The sequence below is a fragment of the Elgaria multicarinata genome, chromosome 11 (genome assembly GCF_023053635.1).
Source record: "Elgaria multicarinata webbii isolate HBS135686 ecotype San Diego chromosome 11, rElgMul1.1.pri, whole genome shotgun sequence".
Classification (NCBI taxonomy): Eukaryota; Metazoa; Chordata; class Lepidosauria; order Squamata; family Anguidae; genus Elgaria; species Elgaria multicarinata.
Window position 1 is genome coordinate 44,194,725 of NC_086181.1, and position 18,851 is coordinate 44,213,575.

At 48.0% G+C, this 18,851-nt stretch overlaps 2 protein-coding genes across 3 annotated transcripts; both read right to left on the reverse strand.

Annotated features, from left to right (window-relative positions):
- Nucleotides 1-972: 972 nt before the first annotated feature.
- On the reverse strand, nucleotides 973-9,576 carry MDP1 (magnesium dependent phosphatase 1). Its single transcript, XM_063138800.1, has 7 exons — nucleotides 9,496-9,576; nucleotides 9,150-9,254; nucleotides 7,253-7,313; nucleotides 5,702-5,812; nucleotides 4,527-4,634; nucleotides 2,951-3,036; nucleotides 973-1,095 (listed from the first exon to the last, which is right to left on the reverse strand). Exons 2-7 carry the CDS (start codon nucleotides 9,184-9,186, stop codon nucleotides 1,016-1,018), a joined length of 483 nt encoding a protein of 160 aa, XP_062994870.1. The 5' UTR covers nucleotides 9,187-9,254; nucleotides 9,496-9,576; the 3' UTR covers nucleotides 973-1,015.
- Nucleotides 9,577-13,201: 3,625 nt separating this feature from the next.
- NEDD8 (NEDD8 ubiquitin like modifier) lies at nucleotides 13,202-18,573 on the reverse strand. Of its 2 annotated transcripts, XM_063138802.1 has the most exons (5): nucleotides 18,448-18,573; nucleotides 15,324-15,371; nucleotides 14,184-14,266; nucleotides 13,605-13,697; nucleotides 13,202-13,257 (listed from the first exon to the last, which is right to left on the reverse strand). In XM_063138802.1, the coding sequence occupies exons 1-4, from the start codon at nucleotides 18,463-18,465 to the stop codon at nucleotides 13,607-13,609; spliced, it is 240 nt and encodes a 79-aa protein (XP_062994872.1). In that variant the 5' UTR covers nucleotides 18,466-18,573; the 3' UTR covers nucleotides 13,202-13,257; nucleotides 13,605-13,606. The 2 variants fall into 2 exon arrangements, with proteins under 2 accessions (XP_062994872.1, XP_062994871.1); XM_063138801.1 differs by lacking the exon at nucleotides 13,202-13,257 and having other exon boundaries at nucleotides 13,542-13,697; nucleotides 18,448-18,570.
- Between the last annotated feature and the right edge of the window lie 278 nt (nucleotides 18,574-18,851).

The window sequence follows — 18,851 nt, forward strand, 5'->3', positions numbered from 1 at the left end:
TCTCCCCAACCTAGTACCAACTAAATGTGTTGGACTACAACTGTTATACGGAGTGAAGTTTGGAAATGCTCACCCTAAGGGGGGATTATTGAAATGAGAATTCTTCGCTCCCCCAACCATTAATTTAATTCCTATTCTTAAGAGGAAACACCGTTTCTCCATTGCTTTTGGATTTTTAAAAACTTGGCTGCAGTTTGGCCACATTCAAACCCACAACTTTGAAACATATCAAACATCAGAAGACAAGCAGGTCTCTGATCATATGCAAAGTGCATCCTTCTGCCAACAGTAGTTACAACCCAACCCAAACACCCAAAATGAATGGTTGTTGAAGGCACAAAACAACACAACCAGACTAGCTTGAGCCCTGGCACATCATTCTTTTTTTAATTATTATTTTAAGACATTTTCAAGGACCATCCCAAACCCTGTAGGCAATAAAATCATTGCACTGGTGGAGTGAGCTAAAATCTAGAAATAGAGAAAATTGTTTTCTCCCATCTATACAGGAGTGATTGGTGGAGTCATCTCAATTGTTGAGAGATAAAGCTGTGATGATGATATCTTTGATGAGGGTGGAAGAACAGCAGGCAAGCTTTCATATCCCACAGAACCCCGCATGAAGCTGAAGAGTGCCGTGAAACTCCCAAAACACATATTGTTTTACATGTTCCTGCATCAGGGAAGAATTTAGCAAGTAGAAAGAAAAGAAGAAAAAAAGAGCGGTTCAGGAACTTGACCCTGGTCTCAAGCGGTTGTAGCCTTGTAGCAGACTTTGTGGAGAATGGCAGTGCAAAGAACCGTCCCGGGTTGCCTCTGGGACAAGTTCAGGTGGTACACACACACACACACACACACACACACACACACACACACACACATCACACACACTGCAGGGAAATGTGTGGAGGATTTATTTATAGTGTGAAAACTCCTCGGCATGTTCCACACATGACCAGAGAGAAAGGGAGACTCCAAGCTTTTGAGGTGCAGCTGCGTCGGGAGTAGGCAACATTCAGGAGCGAACAAAGGTCTCCAGGCCTTGGCTGAGGACTGAGAGATTCATGCCGTTGGGGACCAGGATGCACGTGACTCCTAAGCGGAAGCAAGAGGGTAAAAATGAATCTGGCATCTTCCCCCCATAGGAAGCTGTCTTGTACCATTGATTGTTGTATTTATTTTATTTTATTACATTGCTGTGCTGCCCCATAGCCAAAGGTTACAGGCCAGAGTTTCCCCCAGTTCTAGAGGAGATACCAGGGGTCGAAGCTGGAACCTTTTGCATGCAAAGTGGGCATGCCACCACACTGAGCTATGACCCTTCCCCAGAATGGGAATCCAGAGCAAAGTACTTCAGACTCTTCAGCTCAAGAAGAAGAATGAACCTGATACATTAACCCGGAAGGTTTTAATCTTGGAGGCAGGGACAGACGGAGCGGCACGAGTGAATTATGGAAAAATCGTCTGCACGGATAAAATTCTTTTCCATGGCTTATTCACATTACATAAGACAAAGCCCTGATGCGGGATCAGACCAAGGGTCCATCTAGTCCAGCACTCTGTTCACACAGTGGCTGACCAGCTGTTTACCAGGGACCTACAAAGCAGGACATGGTGCAACAGCACCCTCCCACCCATGTACCCCAACAACTAGTATATATAGGCTTACTGCCTCTGATACTGGAGGTTGCACTTAGCCATCAGGACTAGTCACCATTGACAGCCTTCTCCTCCAGGAATTTATCCAAACCAGGGCCGGTGCCAGACTATTTTGCACTCTAGGCAAGGCGAGCTACTGGCACCCCGCAAAAAAAATAAAAATTGCCAACTTCAATTCAGCTGTACAAGAAGAGTTTCTGAACTATTATATTTTCCTTTTATTATGTTTTTTCTTAAAACAGCTAATTTGTATAAAACCGTGACCCTTAAGCCTCGTGTGGCGCAGAGCGGTAAAGCAGCAGTTTCTGCAGCCGAAACTCTCCCCACGGCCTGAGTTCGATCCCAGCGGAAGCTGGTTTCAGGCAGCCGGCTTGGGTCGACTCAACCTTCCATCCTCCTGAGGTCGGTAAAATGAGTAGCCAGTTAGCTGGGGGAAAGGTAATACCGGCCGGGGAAGGCAACGGCAAACCACCCTGCTATAAGGCCTGCCAAGAAAACGTCAGTGAAAGCTGGCATCCCTCCAAGAGTCAGTAATGACTCAGTGCTTGCACGAGAGGGTGACCCTTAAAGGGCACTACTGCACCCCTCTGAGGTCTACGCCCTAGTTGGCCTAATGGTAGCACCGGCCCTGATCCAACCCCCTTTGAAAGCCATCCAAATTGGTGGCCATCACAGTTGCGGTAGCGAACTCCCTAGTTTAACTCTGCGCTGTGGGAAGAAGCCCTTCCTTTGATCTGTCCTGAATCTTCCAGCACTCAGCTCCATTGGGAGGGCCCAATGAACAATTACCTTTTGCTTGTGTGCAGAACTTAATTGTTAGAAAAACGGCAGAGGGTGTCCTTTTTTCGGTCTGCATGCGCGCCCAGCACAGACTCACACAACAATTCAGAGTGCGGCTCTCTAGGGCAGCCCTTCCTCAACCTGGGGCGCTCCAGATGTGTTGGACTACAACTCCCAGCATTCTGGGAGATGCAGTCCAACACATCTGGAGCGCCCCAGGTTGAGGAAGGGCTGCTCTAGGTTCTAAGACAGGGGCCTTTACTACCCCTACCTGAAGATGTCAGGGAATGAACCTGGGGCCTTTTGCATTAACTCTGCCACAGAGTCACAACCCTTGGAGCATTTGGGGGCAAGGCTCTCTCTCACACACACAGGCCATCTGTTGATCATTCACAGCCCCAGGCACTCCAGTTTTTATTGAAAATAAACACCTGAACTTCAAAAATCGGACGCCCCAGAGGATCCGGGTGAGGGGGTTAAAGGGCACACATCCGCACACTGCTCCGGGTACCTAATTTGCTGACATCGTAGATGTTGCGGCTTTCATCGTCAAAGAAGAGCATCTGGGAAAGTGGGATCCCACTCTGTTGACTCAACCTATAGGGCAGATGGAGACGGTTATGAGGTCTCCTTCCGTCACTCCCTGCCTGAACCAATGGCAAGGTTTAACGGGTCATGTGCCTCCAATTCCCTGGATGGGGGAGTTGCGGGGCTTTTTTCGGTCTAAACACGCCTAAGGTTGCACCCTAAAGTATCCTTTGTGCTTCAGAACTATTGTGTTGTGTTTCTCAGAACACTCCTGCTTTCGGTGGGAGGCAAATGACGAGGCCTGCTAAGTAATCTCCACAAAGCTTTCATTAAGCAACAAAGTCTCTTCTACCTGAAGAGAGTCTAACCTCTTGGAAATGTCCCCCTAGGCAAAACTATACAAACTAAGCAAGACAATTGTCTGCTCAAGAAGAATAAGAAGCCACTTCTCAAATGCTTGTAACTTCAGAGTGCCTGGTGCGGAGGCAGGTTCTGGCATAATCCAACTGACTTTCTCACGCCTTCCTTCCGCCCCGTGAGTTTGAGCTTCCGGCGGACCCTAGCATCAGCTAGCTTGTCGGGACACTCACCCCCGGAAGAAACCTCACTTCCCACTGAGTGTGTAGGATTTGGCCTTGAAGAGATAAGCTCTGGAGAGGGCTGACTCCCAGCTGGGGAATCCCCCCTGAGAGCTTCCTCCCCCACTGGTACAGGCTGGCTGGTGTCTGGCGCTGCATCTTCTAGTTCTGAATCTGATTCTGATTGATTACCGGAAACATCTTCACCCAAAACAGGGGCAGTAGGGTTAGACCTGACATATTGTTGCAACGACAACAAAGAGTATCGTGACACTGTAGACTAAAAAGCGGATTCTGGCCTTAGCGTTCTGCAACCTGGTGCCCTCCAGATGTGTTGGATTACAGCCTCCATCACGGCATGCTGCCTGAGAATGATGGAAATTGTAGTCCAACCATCTGGCTTTCACGGACTCGATTTCACTTCATCAAATAAATGAAGTTTTGTGTGTGTGTATATAATAATATAATACATATGGACAGGAAAAAAACAACAGTGATGTCAGAAGAGGTGAAGTGCAAACTGCTAGTAATTTTGAAATGTATGAAAAAGATTAGCACAGTGACCAAAGAAGAGTTGATGATAAAACAGGCGTTCTGGAATTGGTAAGTTAATTAACAGCTGTAGTGGCATAAAAAGCTGTTATCTTGATTCAGGCAGCAGGTGAAATAATTGAATTTCATGACCAATTGTAACTCAGTGGTTTCAGGCCAGAGATTCTATGATTGAAATCAACTAGATTCTTTTAAAATCCGGCAACAAGCCTACTATAATTAATAACGGGAAGAGACATGGAGGAGAGAACTGGACAGTTGATTTTATTAGAATGTAAGCCTATGCGGCAGGGTCTTGCTATTTACTGTTTTACTCTGTACAGCACCATGTACATTGATGGTGCTATATAAATAAATAAATAATAATAATAATAATGTTTGACAGTAGATGGGGGTCCCTGAAGTAAGATCAGTTAGAGCTTCCCTTACCTCTGGAAGTGAGTGACTTTGCTGCCTGGGTAGATCTCTGTGTAGCGGAAATACCGATTCATGTTGAAGAGATCCAAGAGCTGAGTAGCCCCTTGGATTTCACCTGTCCTGGGAGGAAAGAGAAAGAGAGGGAGGTAGAGGCCAAAGAAAGAATGCTTACATTCAATTAATACGGACTAAAATATGTAGTTTTAGATGTTTATTTACCACTTGCCACATTTAAAAATGTCTCTAAGGGCACAGTCCTATTGGTTGCATCCTTGATGATAAAAAAAAAACCCCGAACTTGGAGGCTCCTGATCACCCAATGCAGGGTGGGTGGAGCAGTGGAGGCGATCTTCACCTGCTTGGCAGATTCTGCTAGATGGGCTAAAAGCCCATCTAGCGACGGTGTTCTAGAGGAGAGGAGGCTGTGCCTATGTACACCAGTTGCTGGGGAACATGGGCGGGAGGGTGCTGTTTCACTCATGTCCTGCTTGTGGGTCTCCCACGGGCAGCTGGTTGGCCACTGGGTGAACCGAATGCTGGACTAGATGGACCCTCGGTCTGATCCAACAAGGCTCTTCTTACGTTCGTATCACAGAGCCTAGCTGACATACCAGCTAGAGATGGCATTAGGCCAAGGAAGCCAGTGGGTCTCCAATGACAATGATGCATCCATGAGCATCCCAAACTAAGTACCTGTCCTTTCTAAGGGAGGGTAACGCTATCTATAACAGGCAAAAGCCTTAATTCCCGTACCTGGGATTCGCCCACCCCTAGAGTCTCCATCGTGTCAGGATTCGGTCTCTCTTTGTTGGCCCTCATCCGACCCATCCTTGCATCCAGGCAGTGTTTCACGTGTTTAATGCTCTAGTTTTTATTGTTGCAAGGTGTTATTGTTTATAAAATAGTTGCTAATTGCCTTGACGTTTTTTCGAGCAGATAAGGTGGCATATTAATTAACAATGATGGAATAATAATGATATAGTAAAACTTTTAAAGTCACTGGCAGGGTGACTGACGTGCACTAGAACAGCACGGATTCCCCCCTTGGTCAGGTTTTAAGTCAGGTTTACATTCTAACTGCGCGTTGCAAGTATGGAAGAAAAGGGATGGTGGTTAATCCAGATTACAGTAACGAAGAATAAGCGGACCGGGGTATGCGTGGAGTTTGGGGAGGGGACGAGACTCACCGCGAGGCAGCGGCCATCGGGATCCCCTCGCTATGCAGTCGCTCAAGCACAGCTGGTACTTCGGGGTACAGATTCACAGGCTGCCGGTTCTGGTCCTGTACTGAGCCATCACTGGGAGGAATATGGACAAGCGTCACGGGGTTTGTTGCTGTTTTATTTTTAAGGCGTGGGGGGTAGATTTTAATGCAGGGGTGCAGAAGCTCATTTGGCCCGTGGGCCGAATTCCATTCTGGAAAAGCTCTCGGGGGCTGCATGACAGCAGTGGGCGGGGCTTGAGGAAAAAGGGTGGAACCAAAGATACCAGCACATTGCTGCCAAGTAATTAAGCCTAAGGGGAGGCATTTCAACTTTTTAGAGAGGGAAAACAACGGCACACAAGTTGGGAAACCACCAAATGATTGGTGGTGAGGGAAAAGGGGGAGGAGCCAGGGAGAAGGGGTGGAGCTAGGGAAAGCAATGGTGCAGGGGAAAGGCCTTCTAGGGAAAACTGGAGGACCAGGTTTCTAAACATGCCTTTTTTAAAATGCTGTCATAGAATCATAGAATAGCAGAGCTGGAAGGGGCCTACAAGGCCACTTAGTCCAACCCCCTGCTCAATGCAGGAATCCACCCTAAAGCATCCCTGACAGATGGTTGTCCAACTGCCTCTTGAATGCCTCTAGTGTGGGAGACCCCACAACCTCCCTAGGTCACGGATTCCATTGTTGTACTGCTCTAACAGTCAGGAAGTTTTTCCTGATGTCCAGCTGGAATCTGGCTTCCTTTAACTTGAGTCCGTTATTCTGTGTCCTGCACTCTGGGACGATCGAGAAGAGATCCTGGCTCTCCTCTGTGTGACAACCTTTTAAGTATTTGAAGAGTGCTATCATGTCTCCCCTCAATCTTCTCTTCTCCAGGCTAAACATGCCCAGTTCTTTCAGTCTCTCTTCATAGGGCTTTGTTTCCAGACCCCTGATCATCCTGGTTGCCCTCCTCTGAACACGCTCCAGCTTGTCTGCATCCTTCTTGAATTGTGGAGCCCAGAACTGGACGCAATACTCTAGATGAAGCCTAACCAGGGCCGAATAGAGAGGAACCAGTACCTCACACAATTTGGAAGCTATACTTCTATTAATGCAGCCCAAAATAGCATTGGCCTTTCTTGCAGCCATATCGCACTGTGAACCGCCTTGAGTCTTAAGACTGAGAGGTGGGACAGAAGTATTGTAATAAAGTTAATGAACAGCAAGACAAGAGTGCCTCTGAGCATGTACAGAGCATCTTTCCCTCACTGCTGCAAAATCACAGGCAGGCTGGTGCACTGGAATTCAGGGGGGAAAAGGGCTTCCTTCCACATGTAAAGTACTGGCAATGGCATCCTTAATCGAACACCTAGACTCGGGTTTGCTCCCCATTTCTCTTGAGGAACACAACATCCCTCCCTCCTTATGTCCTGTCCTATCCCCCCTTTTAATCATAGCAGAAACACACACATACACACATACCTCCCCTTCCCTAGAAATTAAGGGGGGGGAACCAAGTCTTATACATATCTGCTACTCTTTTTCTCACCTGGTTCGCTGGAAGGGAGGATCCACGTGGGTGTCCACCCAGAATGGCCACAGGGTGTAATCTACGAGGGAAACAGGCATGGATTCACCCTGAATTCATCTCCCTCCCATCTGAAACCCAAATCATCAAGATTCCCAGCTGTCTCCCCATGTGAAATTCAGCTACTGACACCCATTTGTAGCCTGCTCCCCCACCCCGACAGATTCTACAGGAGAATCAACACCTTTAACAGTTGCATAAGAAATATAACCAAATGAAACACCGACTTAAGACACCGGGTAGGGAAACTGTACCTGTTGAACTCCTGCCTGGGTTCTAGATGTTCAAGTGAGAAGAACACTAGAACACAGACGTGGGATTTAGGAATCTCTTGGGTTAGGGAGGCAACGTCTTCCTTCTCCTACTTCTAGTGGTGTAGTGGTAAATTTTGAAGGATAGGAGCAAATCACAACAGCGCCCATAGCCTCCCCCGCTCCCCCGGGAGATTCCCCAAATTGCAGGCTGCTGTGTGTTGATCCATAGCAACAAACCAGCTGTAGCAGTTCTCATTTCCACTGGGTGTTTTGTAAAGCAAATGGGTCTTAACTGCCTGTTCAAGTCCAATTGCCCCCAAAACACTACATTGCAATAAATTGTTCCTGGGTAAAATCCATTCCTCCTGCCCGGTTACTGTGAGGATAGTGACTAAGGTCAGAGGGAGCAGGAAAGCCAGTGGTGGGGGGTGGCAAATGACATCAGAGACCCTGCTAATAAAGAAGGAGGTCTCCTGATGTTTTGGACATCAGCTCCCAGCATGGCTGACCCTTGGCCATGCTGGCAAGGGTTTCTGGGAGTTGAAGTCCAAGACATCCCAAGGTCTAACTTCTGCCCACACCTGGATTAAAAGTTTCACCTCCTCCCCAATCTTCTGGAAAGAGACGGTGTGGCCCATAGCTCATCCAGGTTGTGTCCCTGGTTTGGGGTAGGGAGTGGGTACGATGTAGGTACATCAGTACATCTCCCATCTCTACGCTGAACATCTAAGGTTCTCCTCCGGGTGCCTACACCGAGGGAAGCTCGGAGGATGGTAACAAGGGCGAGGGCCTTTTCAGTGGTGGCCCCCCAATTATGGAACGATCTCCCTCACCAGGGTTAAAAGTGTTGTCTGCAAGCATTCCGCATGTGGTTAGCGTTAACCACAGCTGAACATGGCTAAGGTAACCACAAAGCCCAGAGTGACGTCTGAACCAGGCCAGTGTTAACTTTTCGGCGCCACGTGAAGAGCTTTTTCTTCTTCCAGGCATTTAACAGCGTTAAATGCTGAGCTTTTAATTGACCCAGAATAGGTAGATGTTGTATGTAATCTGTTTTTATGCTTCTTATGGTTTTAAATTTTGTATATTTGTTTTTAATGTTCCGTGCTTTAATCTTTGTAAACTGCCCAGAGAGCTTCGGCTATGGGGTGGTATATAAATTATGATGATGATGATGATGATGATGATGATAATAATAATAATAATAATAATCAGGACCTTCTCCTCCCACCCTTTCTGGCCAGCCAAGGGCAGGCACAATCAGCCCCACAAGCTTGAACCTGCGAGCATTTACTTGGAATTAGCCCTATCTATGATCTATGGGGCTTGTGGTTCAGCCGTCAGTCCCACGGGCTTCTGGAGGCCTCGGATCCAACTGAGTGTGTGTGCAGGACAGCCGTTCTCCTCTTAAATGAGCATCCACGGGACGGCAGCCGCAGGTGCGCAACAGGAAAGACCACTTTTTTTTTTATAGATTGTTGGATGTTTTATTATGTTCTTAATAGTTTTAATTTTTGTGAACCGCCCAGAGAGCTTCGGCTATTGGGAGGTATAAAAATGTAATAAATAAATAAATAAATCAACTGAACTTCCTCTCCACTTACCCAGGTCAAACACCACCAGCGATGGGCGTTTGCACATCTTCTGTTTACCCAGGGAGACGAAAAAGGAAGAGAGGTGCCCAGAGGGAGGAGGTGACAGATCACTTCCTAGAAATGAGATGAAAACAAAACACACAAACATTAAAGGAGGCTGTCAGGGGTGTGTGCTGCTGCGGCACCATCAGGGTAGGACTTTGGGGCACAGGTTGAGGGCCCCACTCAGTAGAAGGAGCAAGGTGGGCCCCCACAAACGCAACAAGGCTGACTTACCACATTTCAAAGTCTGCGTTCCTTATACCCATTGCCCCCCAAAGAGCGATACTTTACATCCGGAGGCTAAGAAAGTTACCTTCGTGTACCGCTGGGTGGAAATCAAGTCCCCGGCTTTCTTCTTGCTAGAAACTGGGACTGTCCGAACAGGTCCTCCAGGGATAAACGGAGTGGATGACAGGCTGTCTGTCTCTCTCTTTTTTGCAGCTTCCTGGACCACGTGCTGCAGCCACGGAGAAGCAGAATTGTTGCCAGACAGTTCCAGGGCCTGCCGGTTAACTCCTTCTGCCCCACAGAGGCTCCTGCCAACGCAGCAGGACTTATGTAGGTTGGCCTGCAGCTAGGCAACAGGGGTTGCAAAGGCCCCACGGCAGTGGCAGCGAGGGGACCCCAGCTAGGGCTGGAAGTGGCACACAGCAGTCAGATAGGTCCTCCCATGAAGCTGATCAGTGGGAGATCCAGGACAAATAAAAGGACTTCTTCACACAGCGCATAGTTAAATTGTGGAACTCACTACCACTGGATGTGGTGATGGCCACCCATTTGGATGGCTTTAAAAGGGGGTTGGATAAATTCCTGGAGGAGAAGGCTATCCATGGCTACTAGCCCTGGTGGTTGTGTGCTACCTCCACTATCAGAGGCAGTAAGCCTGTGTGCACCAGTTGCTGGGGAACATGGGTGGGAGGGTGCTGTTGCACCCTGTCCTGCTTGTTCATCTCTGGCCGATGGCTGGTTGGCCACTGTGTGAACAGAGTGCTGGACTAGATGGACCCTTGGTCTGATCCAGCATCAGGGCACTTCTGATGTTCTTATAGGTTAAAATCACCTAACAAGGGGGTTCACACCAGCAACCCCTGGATCCTAAGCTATAACACGAGTGAAGCCCTTCCCACTTCAACAAATAATAAAATTTTAAAATGCAAAACACGAGCCGTACAATTAAACGGAATTCGATAGTCGTGTAATATAGGTATTAAAAATACAAGTTATATGCGTGCGCATTCTTTATTTAGGAGTTTGTCAAACACATAACACAAATAAAAAATATAAGGTTATAATATATAAATGAGATGTAAATCACAATAATTATTCTTTGCACATTTTCTTTGGTTTTTGTAAGAATAATAGACATGAATAAAAAATTTAAACCATGTATAACACCAAAGTTATATTCATGAAGTATAAATTTAGAAAAAGCACATTCAAATCACTTTTTTTACGCAATTTAATACTTGCAAAATCATCAATTATGTCATTAAATTATAAGCTGTGAAGCTTTTAATGCACAAAATGTTTAGAGATGAAAGTTTCTCTTGCTGTATTGTTGTGCAGTATTCATTTTTTATTCTCTTCAACTTGCTGAATGATCGCTCCCCTGAGGCACTCAGTAAGGGACCATGGAGATCATTTAGACTGACCCCAACCACTTAACACTCTTCCCCCTTCGGAGAAGGTCTTAATTTTGTACGTTGTTTATGGTTTCCCGGTGGCAATGTTGTAAACGTGTTTGTTTTTTCTTTCTAACGCGAGGCCCTTCGTAATGTGAGGTCCTAAGCTGTAGCTTTTAAGTAAATCCGGCCATGGTTAACACAATATTAACAATATTAAAAGATAAAGACATGTGCAAATTAAAAACCAAAAGTTACCCCCACCCCCAAATTGGCCGGCACAACCAGGCACAGCAACCCACCCACCCTAGTGGGGTACAATCCTATGCAGGTTTACTCAAGAGTAAAATCCCACCGAATTCAACAGGGGCTCACTCACCCTGAAACAGGGCCACATGCTAAAGCAATGAAAAGAACAGCATTCAAAGTTTTAGTTTAGGTCAGGAAGTACACCCTGCTTAATTTATATTTTTTGTTTTAAATCCTGACAAATATTTTAAAATTGCAGCAGCTAAAAGGCAGCAGTGTTAAACTTTGGGCAATTAAAAAAAGGAGTTTTTAAGAGTAGATAGTGGATGAAAAGCCAGCTGAGATCAAGGCGGTCTTGACGCTGTGTCTAAAGCAGGGTTCCACACCAGGGAACCCTGCAGATGTGTTGGGCTACAGCTCCCATGATCCCCATCCTGGCTGAGGGTGATGGGATCTGTAGTTCAACACATCTCGAGGACACTAGGCTGGGGAAAGCTAGTCTCAAGCCAGAAAAGGAGAACCTGGCCCATCACCCCCACATGAGAGTAGCACGATTGCAGTGCCACTACAGAGAAGACCCTGACGTTTGTGCCCACCTAAAACATCTCACTTATGGGTGACACAGGTAGTTTTAGCACCGTACCGTCTTTCTGTGCATTCTTTATTACTTTTATATTATAGTTTGTCTTGCCTCTGAAGAGGTCATACCAGCAGCATGCCTAATTCTCTTCCCTTTTATCTTTGCACTGGCCCATACAAACCAGTTAAGCCAGATGAAAATGAGAAGCCGAAAGACATTCACTGTAAGCTTTGTGGCTGAGAGGGCAATTTGAAGCCAGTCCTAGTCTCTCTAACCCAGCCTTCCCCAACTCCTGCCAGCATGGGCGAGGACAATGGGAGTTGTAGTCCATCACATCAGGCTGGAAGGCAGCAGGCTGGGGCTCATTGCTAATCCCAGGAAGACTTCATACGTTAATCGATAAATGTTACATCTCTCCTGCATTGATAGCTCTGAATGCAGGAATGTGAGGAGCTGAGAACCGGCCTCGATCAGAAAGGCCAGAACTTGTGAATCGGAGTCTTCTGGGAAGGGTACTGGAAACTTAAGCAGAGGGAGACGTGTTGGGGACCCCCCAAGTTAGTCCTGCGCTGGGAAGGCTGCTCTCCGCAAAAGCAGCATTGCAGGATTTGAGCCACACCACAGTTAGCCACCAGCAGAGTGACAGAGCAAACCTTTCATAGCCCACCACTGTCCGTGCAGAGCACGTCGCTTCAGATGGCTCAAGCAAGTGAGCCAAGCTAGACACTCCAAGGGAAAAAAAATCAAGAAGCCCAGGATCAGCAGTCAAATTAATTGAGAATTCCTTCTGACATCACCATGTGACAGCTAGTTCCTGTCCCATATCTCCCCAAAGCAGGGATGGAGAGCCTCAGGCTCCCTATAGGCCAGCCTTCCTCAACCTGGGGCGCTCCAGATGTGTTGGACTACAACTCCCAGAATGCTTTGGCTGGGGCATTCTGGGAGATGCAGTCCAACACATCTGGAGCGTCCCAGGTTGAGGAAGGCTGCTATAGGCCTACATCCATTCCCCCTCCCCTGAATCACTGGGGGATCCCGTTTTTTCCACCTTGTAGAAGGTTGAACTACCTCCCCTAAGGACTGTTACTGACAATAAGAACTTTCAGCTACTATAATGCCTACTTTTTTGGCATTCCCCCCACCCTCGCTTTCAGCCACTGGCATGTAGTCCACGAAAGCGTCTCTGAAATTGTGTCGGGCCCCTCAGCCCGAAACTGGTTCAACATCTCTGCCCTAAGGGAAATTATATTGGGAAAAAGCTCCACTACAGAGGTGTATCAGCCGTGACACCAGTGTAACCGTCATGGCTTCTCCCAAAGAATCCTGGGAATTATAGTTCAGGGAAGTGGCATGTAACTGTTAACCCCACCCACTCCATCAGAGGAGGACACGCTCCAGGTGAAAAGGAACGCATTTTGAGCCAGTTTATGTCTGACGTTTCCTGGGACTCAACGCCCCTGAATTTCCCAGAGAGAAATCACCCCACCCCATAAATTATAGCAGAGGGAATCCCTCAAAACGAAGACACACAAATCCAGAGCCCACACATCTCGCAAGGAACCACACAGGTTGTGAAACACCTTTATTTAAACACTTAGCCATTCCAACGTAGGGGAGGAGACATCTGAACGAGGGCGGCGGAGAAAAGAAAAACAAACAGCCGATGAGTAAGGAGGGTTTCAAGAAGCCACCAGGGTGGAAATGCAGGAGGAGGCCAGGAACCAGTGGGGTGCTGTGTAACCCTTATTGAGTTAACCAAAGATGCCCCCGTCCTAAGCAGCGCTTCTCTCAAATGATAGCTTACGGAAGATCCCGGAAGGCAGCGGCCCGTCCTCCCAGAACTAGGAAGAAGGCCCGTGGGAGCGGAGTTATGTACGGCCCGATTGCTTCCTGCGTGTCAAAGGTTCGATCTGTCCTTTGAGGGGGGTGGGGGAGGGTTAGGGGAGGGGGGCGCACCGGGGACAGTCGAACCATCATCGCAGGCCTCCCCCGCGTAGCGCCAAGACCAGGTGAAGCACGGAGCCACCCAGGATCTTGTAGTCGGCTGCAGTTTTCTCGTCGTTCCTGAGAAGAGACAAAGGCCGCCGGGGTGAGGTTCGGCGACTGCTCGAGGCACGCCGGGCGTATTTAAGGAACGGGGCACACAATACACCAGGGCCTATTGCAACTGTCCATTCTGAGGGGAAGGTTCTTGCAGAAGGGAAGCTTTTGTCCTACAATGTACCAGAAGAGGACGTACGCCCGTCCTAGACGCCCTAAAAAGACTGACCCTGTTCAGAAGACATGCTAAGCCACCGTGGTTAAGCATTTTGAGCTAAACATTATGGCTTAGCAGGTTATGTGAGCTATTCCTAACCATGGTGGCTACATAACGGCGGTTTAAACACACTCACTGAGCCTTTGCTGCAAAAGGGTTAGCTGCTAAACCATGGCTTAGCGTGTCATCCGAACAGGCCCAGTGTGTGAGTCTCCCATCATGCATCTGGAGGGAGCCGCCCCTCCTCATCCCATCATGCATCTGGAGGGTGCCGCCCCTCCTCACGCACTCACATCTGCTTGCCGCTGTAGATGAGCCGCTGCTGTTGTGGGGGGATCCCTTCTTTTTCTTCCACTCGCTCCTTTATTCTCTCCACCTTGGGGAGGGGTGGGGGGAAAAGAGACAGAGGAAAGCCCCAGTTTACCCAGATCCATTTGTAGCGTCGACCCACTGGATGCAGTCAAAATGGCACACCAAAATGGCATCATGTTTACAGCTTCTCACCATCCCTGCCGGGTCGGTGCGGCTGAGAAACAGCAACTTCCCTGTACGCTCTCTAGCTGAGAAAAGAAGCAGGCTGCTCGCAGCGAGAAAGGCAGTCCCAAAAACTACTGGCTGCAGCCCATAAGGAACCGTTGGGACCATCCACAGTCACACACGGCTTGCCAAAGGGACAGAGGAAGCCTGCAGCGAGGCGGGTGGCTCAGCTGCCCAAAGGCAGAAAAATGGTGGCCGTCCGACAGATAAGAGGCCAAAGCGAGGGCAGCCAACCCGGTGCCCTCCAGAGGTTTAGGACTAGAACTCCCATAATCCCCCACGATTGGCGATGCTGGACGAGGTGATGGGAGTTGTAGTTCAACTCACCTGGAGGATGCTGGATTGGGGAGGGCTGGACCGGGCTAAACACAGAACTGGGTGCTGATACCGGCTATTATTATTATTATTATTTATTTATATAGCACCATCAATGTACATGGTGCTGTACAGAGTAAAACAGTAAATAGCAAGACTCTGCCGCATAGGCTTACATTCTAATAAAATCATAATAAAACAATAAGGAGGGGAAGAGAATGCAAACAGGCACAGGGTAGGGTAAACAGGCACTGGGTAGGGTAAAACTAACAGTATAAAGTCAGAACAAAATCAAGTTTTAAAAGCTAAAATTTTTAAAGGCTAAACCCCTTTCCCCACCATAAGAGGAGCTGATCCCAGTAAGGAGAAGCTAAACCTCCTTCCCCCAACTGAAGCTATCCTGGGAGGAAGGAGATGGAGGCCCCCCAGCAGCACATACCAAGGTAAGGAAAAGGACCCTGGGAGAGCCAAGCTACTGATCACCTCTTAGAAGCACAGGCCCTTCTAGGGAGGTTTTTCTTTTAGAGGAAGGCAGGCAACACCATCACCAGCGTCAGCCAAATTTTTTTCCAAGGATTTACCTTGTCTGTGGGTTCTATGTCGATCTCAATCTCTTTCCCAGTTAGCGTCTGAAACGAAAGAGAGAGGTATCATCAGAGGCAGCCAACGAGGTCCCCACTTGTTCCAGGATCCACGCCCAAGACAGTCCGGCCCACCCCTCGGCCCACGCTTCCCTTCGAGTCACAGTCGGCAACGCGCCATCAAGGGATCCGTGGACCTTCAGCGATCAAACAAGTCTACTGATTTCCCATCATGATTCAGCTTTCTCCCTGGGCACTGAGGCTGGAGCTCAGTGGTTTCTTTCTTCCCAGCTCCGTGAGAAAAGAGGGGTCTGATCACCATTTGAGAGGAGGTGACCCTTCCTCACAGCCATCCACAGACTCACATCCAATCTGCCCCCACCCTCAGGTTTTCCCATTCTGCATTAAGATCCCAGCTCTTAAACACTCCCCTCCCTGTGTATGATTTATTATATCCTTCTTCTCTGAGCTGGATCACATGGCTTCCTTTTCCCCATCATGCTTCAGTGCATGGGGCCAAACATGGTATCCTAAAATGCTCCCAGGCCAGCATTCCTGGCTCCTTCCAGTTCTGCGCCGGGGGTTAGCGGTCCCTTAGATTTGAAACGGGAGCAAACCTCCTTCCACTCTTCTCCACCCTTGCTACAGAGCAGAAGGGGCAGGAGGCAAGCGGCTTCTCTGCCACATGTCGGGGCAGTAAAATAAGAACGTGGGAAGAGACACTGGCACCATTGCAAGCACCCTGGATACAACTGCTTGCAAGCAAGTCCCATCAGGTCGATAGAAAACAGCGGGGTTAGCATTTTTCACAGCACAGGGCTCCTGGGGCACAGCCATCCCAAAGACTAAGGGGGTAGAAAGAGCAGAGAACAGCCCCGGTTTCACTACATTTCGCTTAGGGAGATTCCCAGAACCTCAGGAGCTAGGCCACCTCTTTCTGGCTGGGCCCTCTCATCGATGAACAGATCTTGTGTCCATAATTCATCCCTTGGTAACCTGTAGATTGGGTTGGTGTAAGCAGGGCTGCTTTTCAAGAAGTTTCAGAAGCTCCAACTGTTACAAAAGGCAACTGCAAGGATTATACATATGCAGGCCGCCATAACTATACAGCGTCAGCTCTAGAAGAACTTCAATGGTTACTGGTTTGTTTCCCAACATAATGGAAAGAGCTGGCACGTGGGCTCTCTCTCTCCCCCTCTGAACACCCCCCCATCTTCCCATATATTCTTCTCCACACCGCCAAGCAAAAAGTGCCCCATCTAAAGTAAAGCTGGGAGATGTAAGATCCGGGGTCTTCTTAGTGGTGGCATGCCAGCTTTGGAATTCCCTGCCCAAGTAAGTTTATTTGCCACTATCCCTACCAACCTTGAAGTGGCAGGAGAAAAAAAAAACACTTTTTATTATTTCAAACTGCTTTCAGTTAAATTAGTTCTTTAGATGGAGCTGTATTTTTTATTCCTTGACCATGCTGTTTTCCTTTTATACATGATAGCTTACTGTGTTTTACTGTAAACAACTCACAGAGCTTTGTTGTAGGGTGGGATGCAGCATTTAATAACATATATGCACAAAGATACGTAGTTTTAATTGTTTTAACAGATTTTAAATTCTACACTGGTTTTAGCTTATTAACGGTTTAGTTTGTTTTGTTCGCTATATATATTTATTGTTTTATATTGTTTGTATGATTTTATCTGTATGCTGCCCTGAGATCCTTGTGATTTAGGGTGGGATATAAATATAAGGACTGAAAAAAGAAAAACAGCGTGAGCGACAGCAGTAGTATGGAACATTTGCGGTTCCCAGTTCTTCCTGTGTCTTAAACAGGGGTAGAAGTCCACCCAGAGCTTTATTTTCTAATTGAGAGGCAATACTAAATGCTAGCGTCATTAACACTAAGAACATCAGAAGTGTTATGCTGGACCAGACTGAGGATTCATCTAGTCCAGCACTCTGTTCACAGTGGCCAACCAGCTGTTGACCAGGGACCAACAAAGCAGGACATGGTGCAACAGCTCCCTCCCACCCATGTTCCCCGGCAACTGGTGCACACAGGCTTACTGCCTTGAATACTGGAGATAGCACACAACCACCAGGGCTATTAGCCATTGATAGCCTTCTCCTCCAGGTAATTTATCCACCCCCTTTTAAAGCCATCCAAATGGGTGGCCATCACTACATCTTGTGGTAGTGAGTTCCATAACTTAACTCTGTGCTGTGTGAAGAAGTCCTTCCTTTTATCTGTCCTGGATCTCCCACCAATCAACTTCATGGGATGACCCCGGTTTCTAGTATTTTGGGAGAGGGAGAAAAATGCCTCTCTGTCCACATTCTCCACACCATGCATGATTTTGTACGCCTCTATCATGTCTCCCCTGAGCCTCCTCCTCTCCAAGCTAAACAATCCCAGCTGATGTAACCTTCCAGATGCTTTGGATGGCATCTTCTATGACCTCTGGCCATTCGCCATGCTGGCTGGGGCTTATGGGAATTGTCATCCCAAACATCTAGAGGGCACCAGGTTTCCTTCCTCGGCCTGTAATGGTAAAGAGCACTGGACTGGGACTCAGGAGACCTGGGTTCCGGTCCCCATTTGGCCATGGAAGCCGTCTAACCTACCTCACCGGGCTGCTGTGAGGATAAAAGGCCGATCATGTAAACTGGCTTGGGCTCCTTGGAAGAAAGGCAGGATATAAACACAAATACATAAATAAATCACGCTTTAGCATCAACTACTGCTTAGGTTGTGATTCCTAAGCCACCGAGAACGTGAATGATGCATTTTGATTTTGACAGCGACCTTTTGTACTCTAGTAAACAAAGGGGAACCACCTTTGGTTTGCATTTTCAGGGTGACAGGCTGCAATTCATGCGGTGAAGCTATCCCCACAAAAATGATAGGGCGAGCTCTACCTGTTTAATTCCTGCCTGTTGTTGGTCGAACTACGAATCCCCCCCCCTCCAAAAAAAAAAAAAAAAATCGGCAGAGGAAGGTCCCCCTCCCCACTCCCTCCCACAATGCACCGGGACAGGAGCGGAGAAAGGCACAGAGCTATCCCGCCATGCCTTGCGGCGCGAGCCGTCTCCCGTGAGGGGCGGCCGGGAGGGGAGGCCCGTTTCTTACCTTCACTTTGATCAGCATCGTGACCAACCTCTTCACTCCCTCCCTCAGCGGCTCCACGCCCGACCTCTGACCTCGGAAGCAGAACCGGCCTTCGAACGCGCGGCGTCTTTTGCTCACTCACTCGCTCTCTTTTTCGTCCGGCCCCGTTGTGACGTCACTTCCGGCGGCCCACCCGACCCGCTCCCAATAAACTGGGAGCCCGGAAACGCCTTAGAAGTTACCTAAAAAACAAACAAACAGCGAAGAAGTTTAGAGCTCAAAATAATACGTATAGTTCTCTTCACCGATTCAGTCTCTGTTCGAATTAACAGTTTCAACTCCCGCTTTTCTTCATGTCTCTTCCCAAACTCCCGCATTGCATTATGGAAGATGTAGTCTTTTCCAACCGGGTGATCCTTTGTTAT

Bases quoted from the DNA above. Each gene is read 5' to 3' on its own strand.
- NEDD8 (XM_063138802.1), bottom strand. The intron at 14,267-15,323 runs GTAAATCCTTGG...CCCCTCCCCAAG, and splicing joins ACATAGAACCCACAGACAAG to GTGGAGAGAATAAAGGAGCG. The intron at 13,698-14,183 runs GTGAGTGCGTGA...GTCTCTTCTCAG, and splicing joins ATCTACAGCGGCAAGCAGAT to GAACGACGAGAAAACTGCAG.
- MDP1 (XM_063138800.1), bottom strand. From the start codon at position 9,186: ATGTGCAAACGCCCATCGCTGGTGGTGTTTGACCTGG. The intron at 4,635-5,701 runs GTGAGTCTCGTC...CTTTCCTCCCAG, and splicing joins CCGATGGCCGCTGCCTCGCG to GACAGGTGAAATCCAAGGGG. The intron at 3,037-4,526 runs GTAAGGGAAGCT...TCTGCCCTATAG, and splicing joins AAAGTCACTCACTTCCAGAG to GTTGAGTCAACAGAGTGGGA.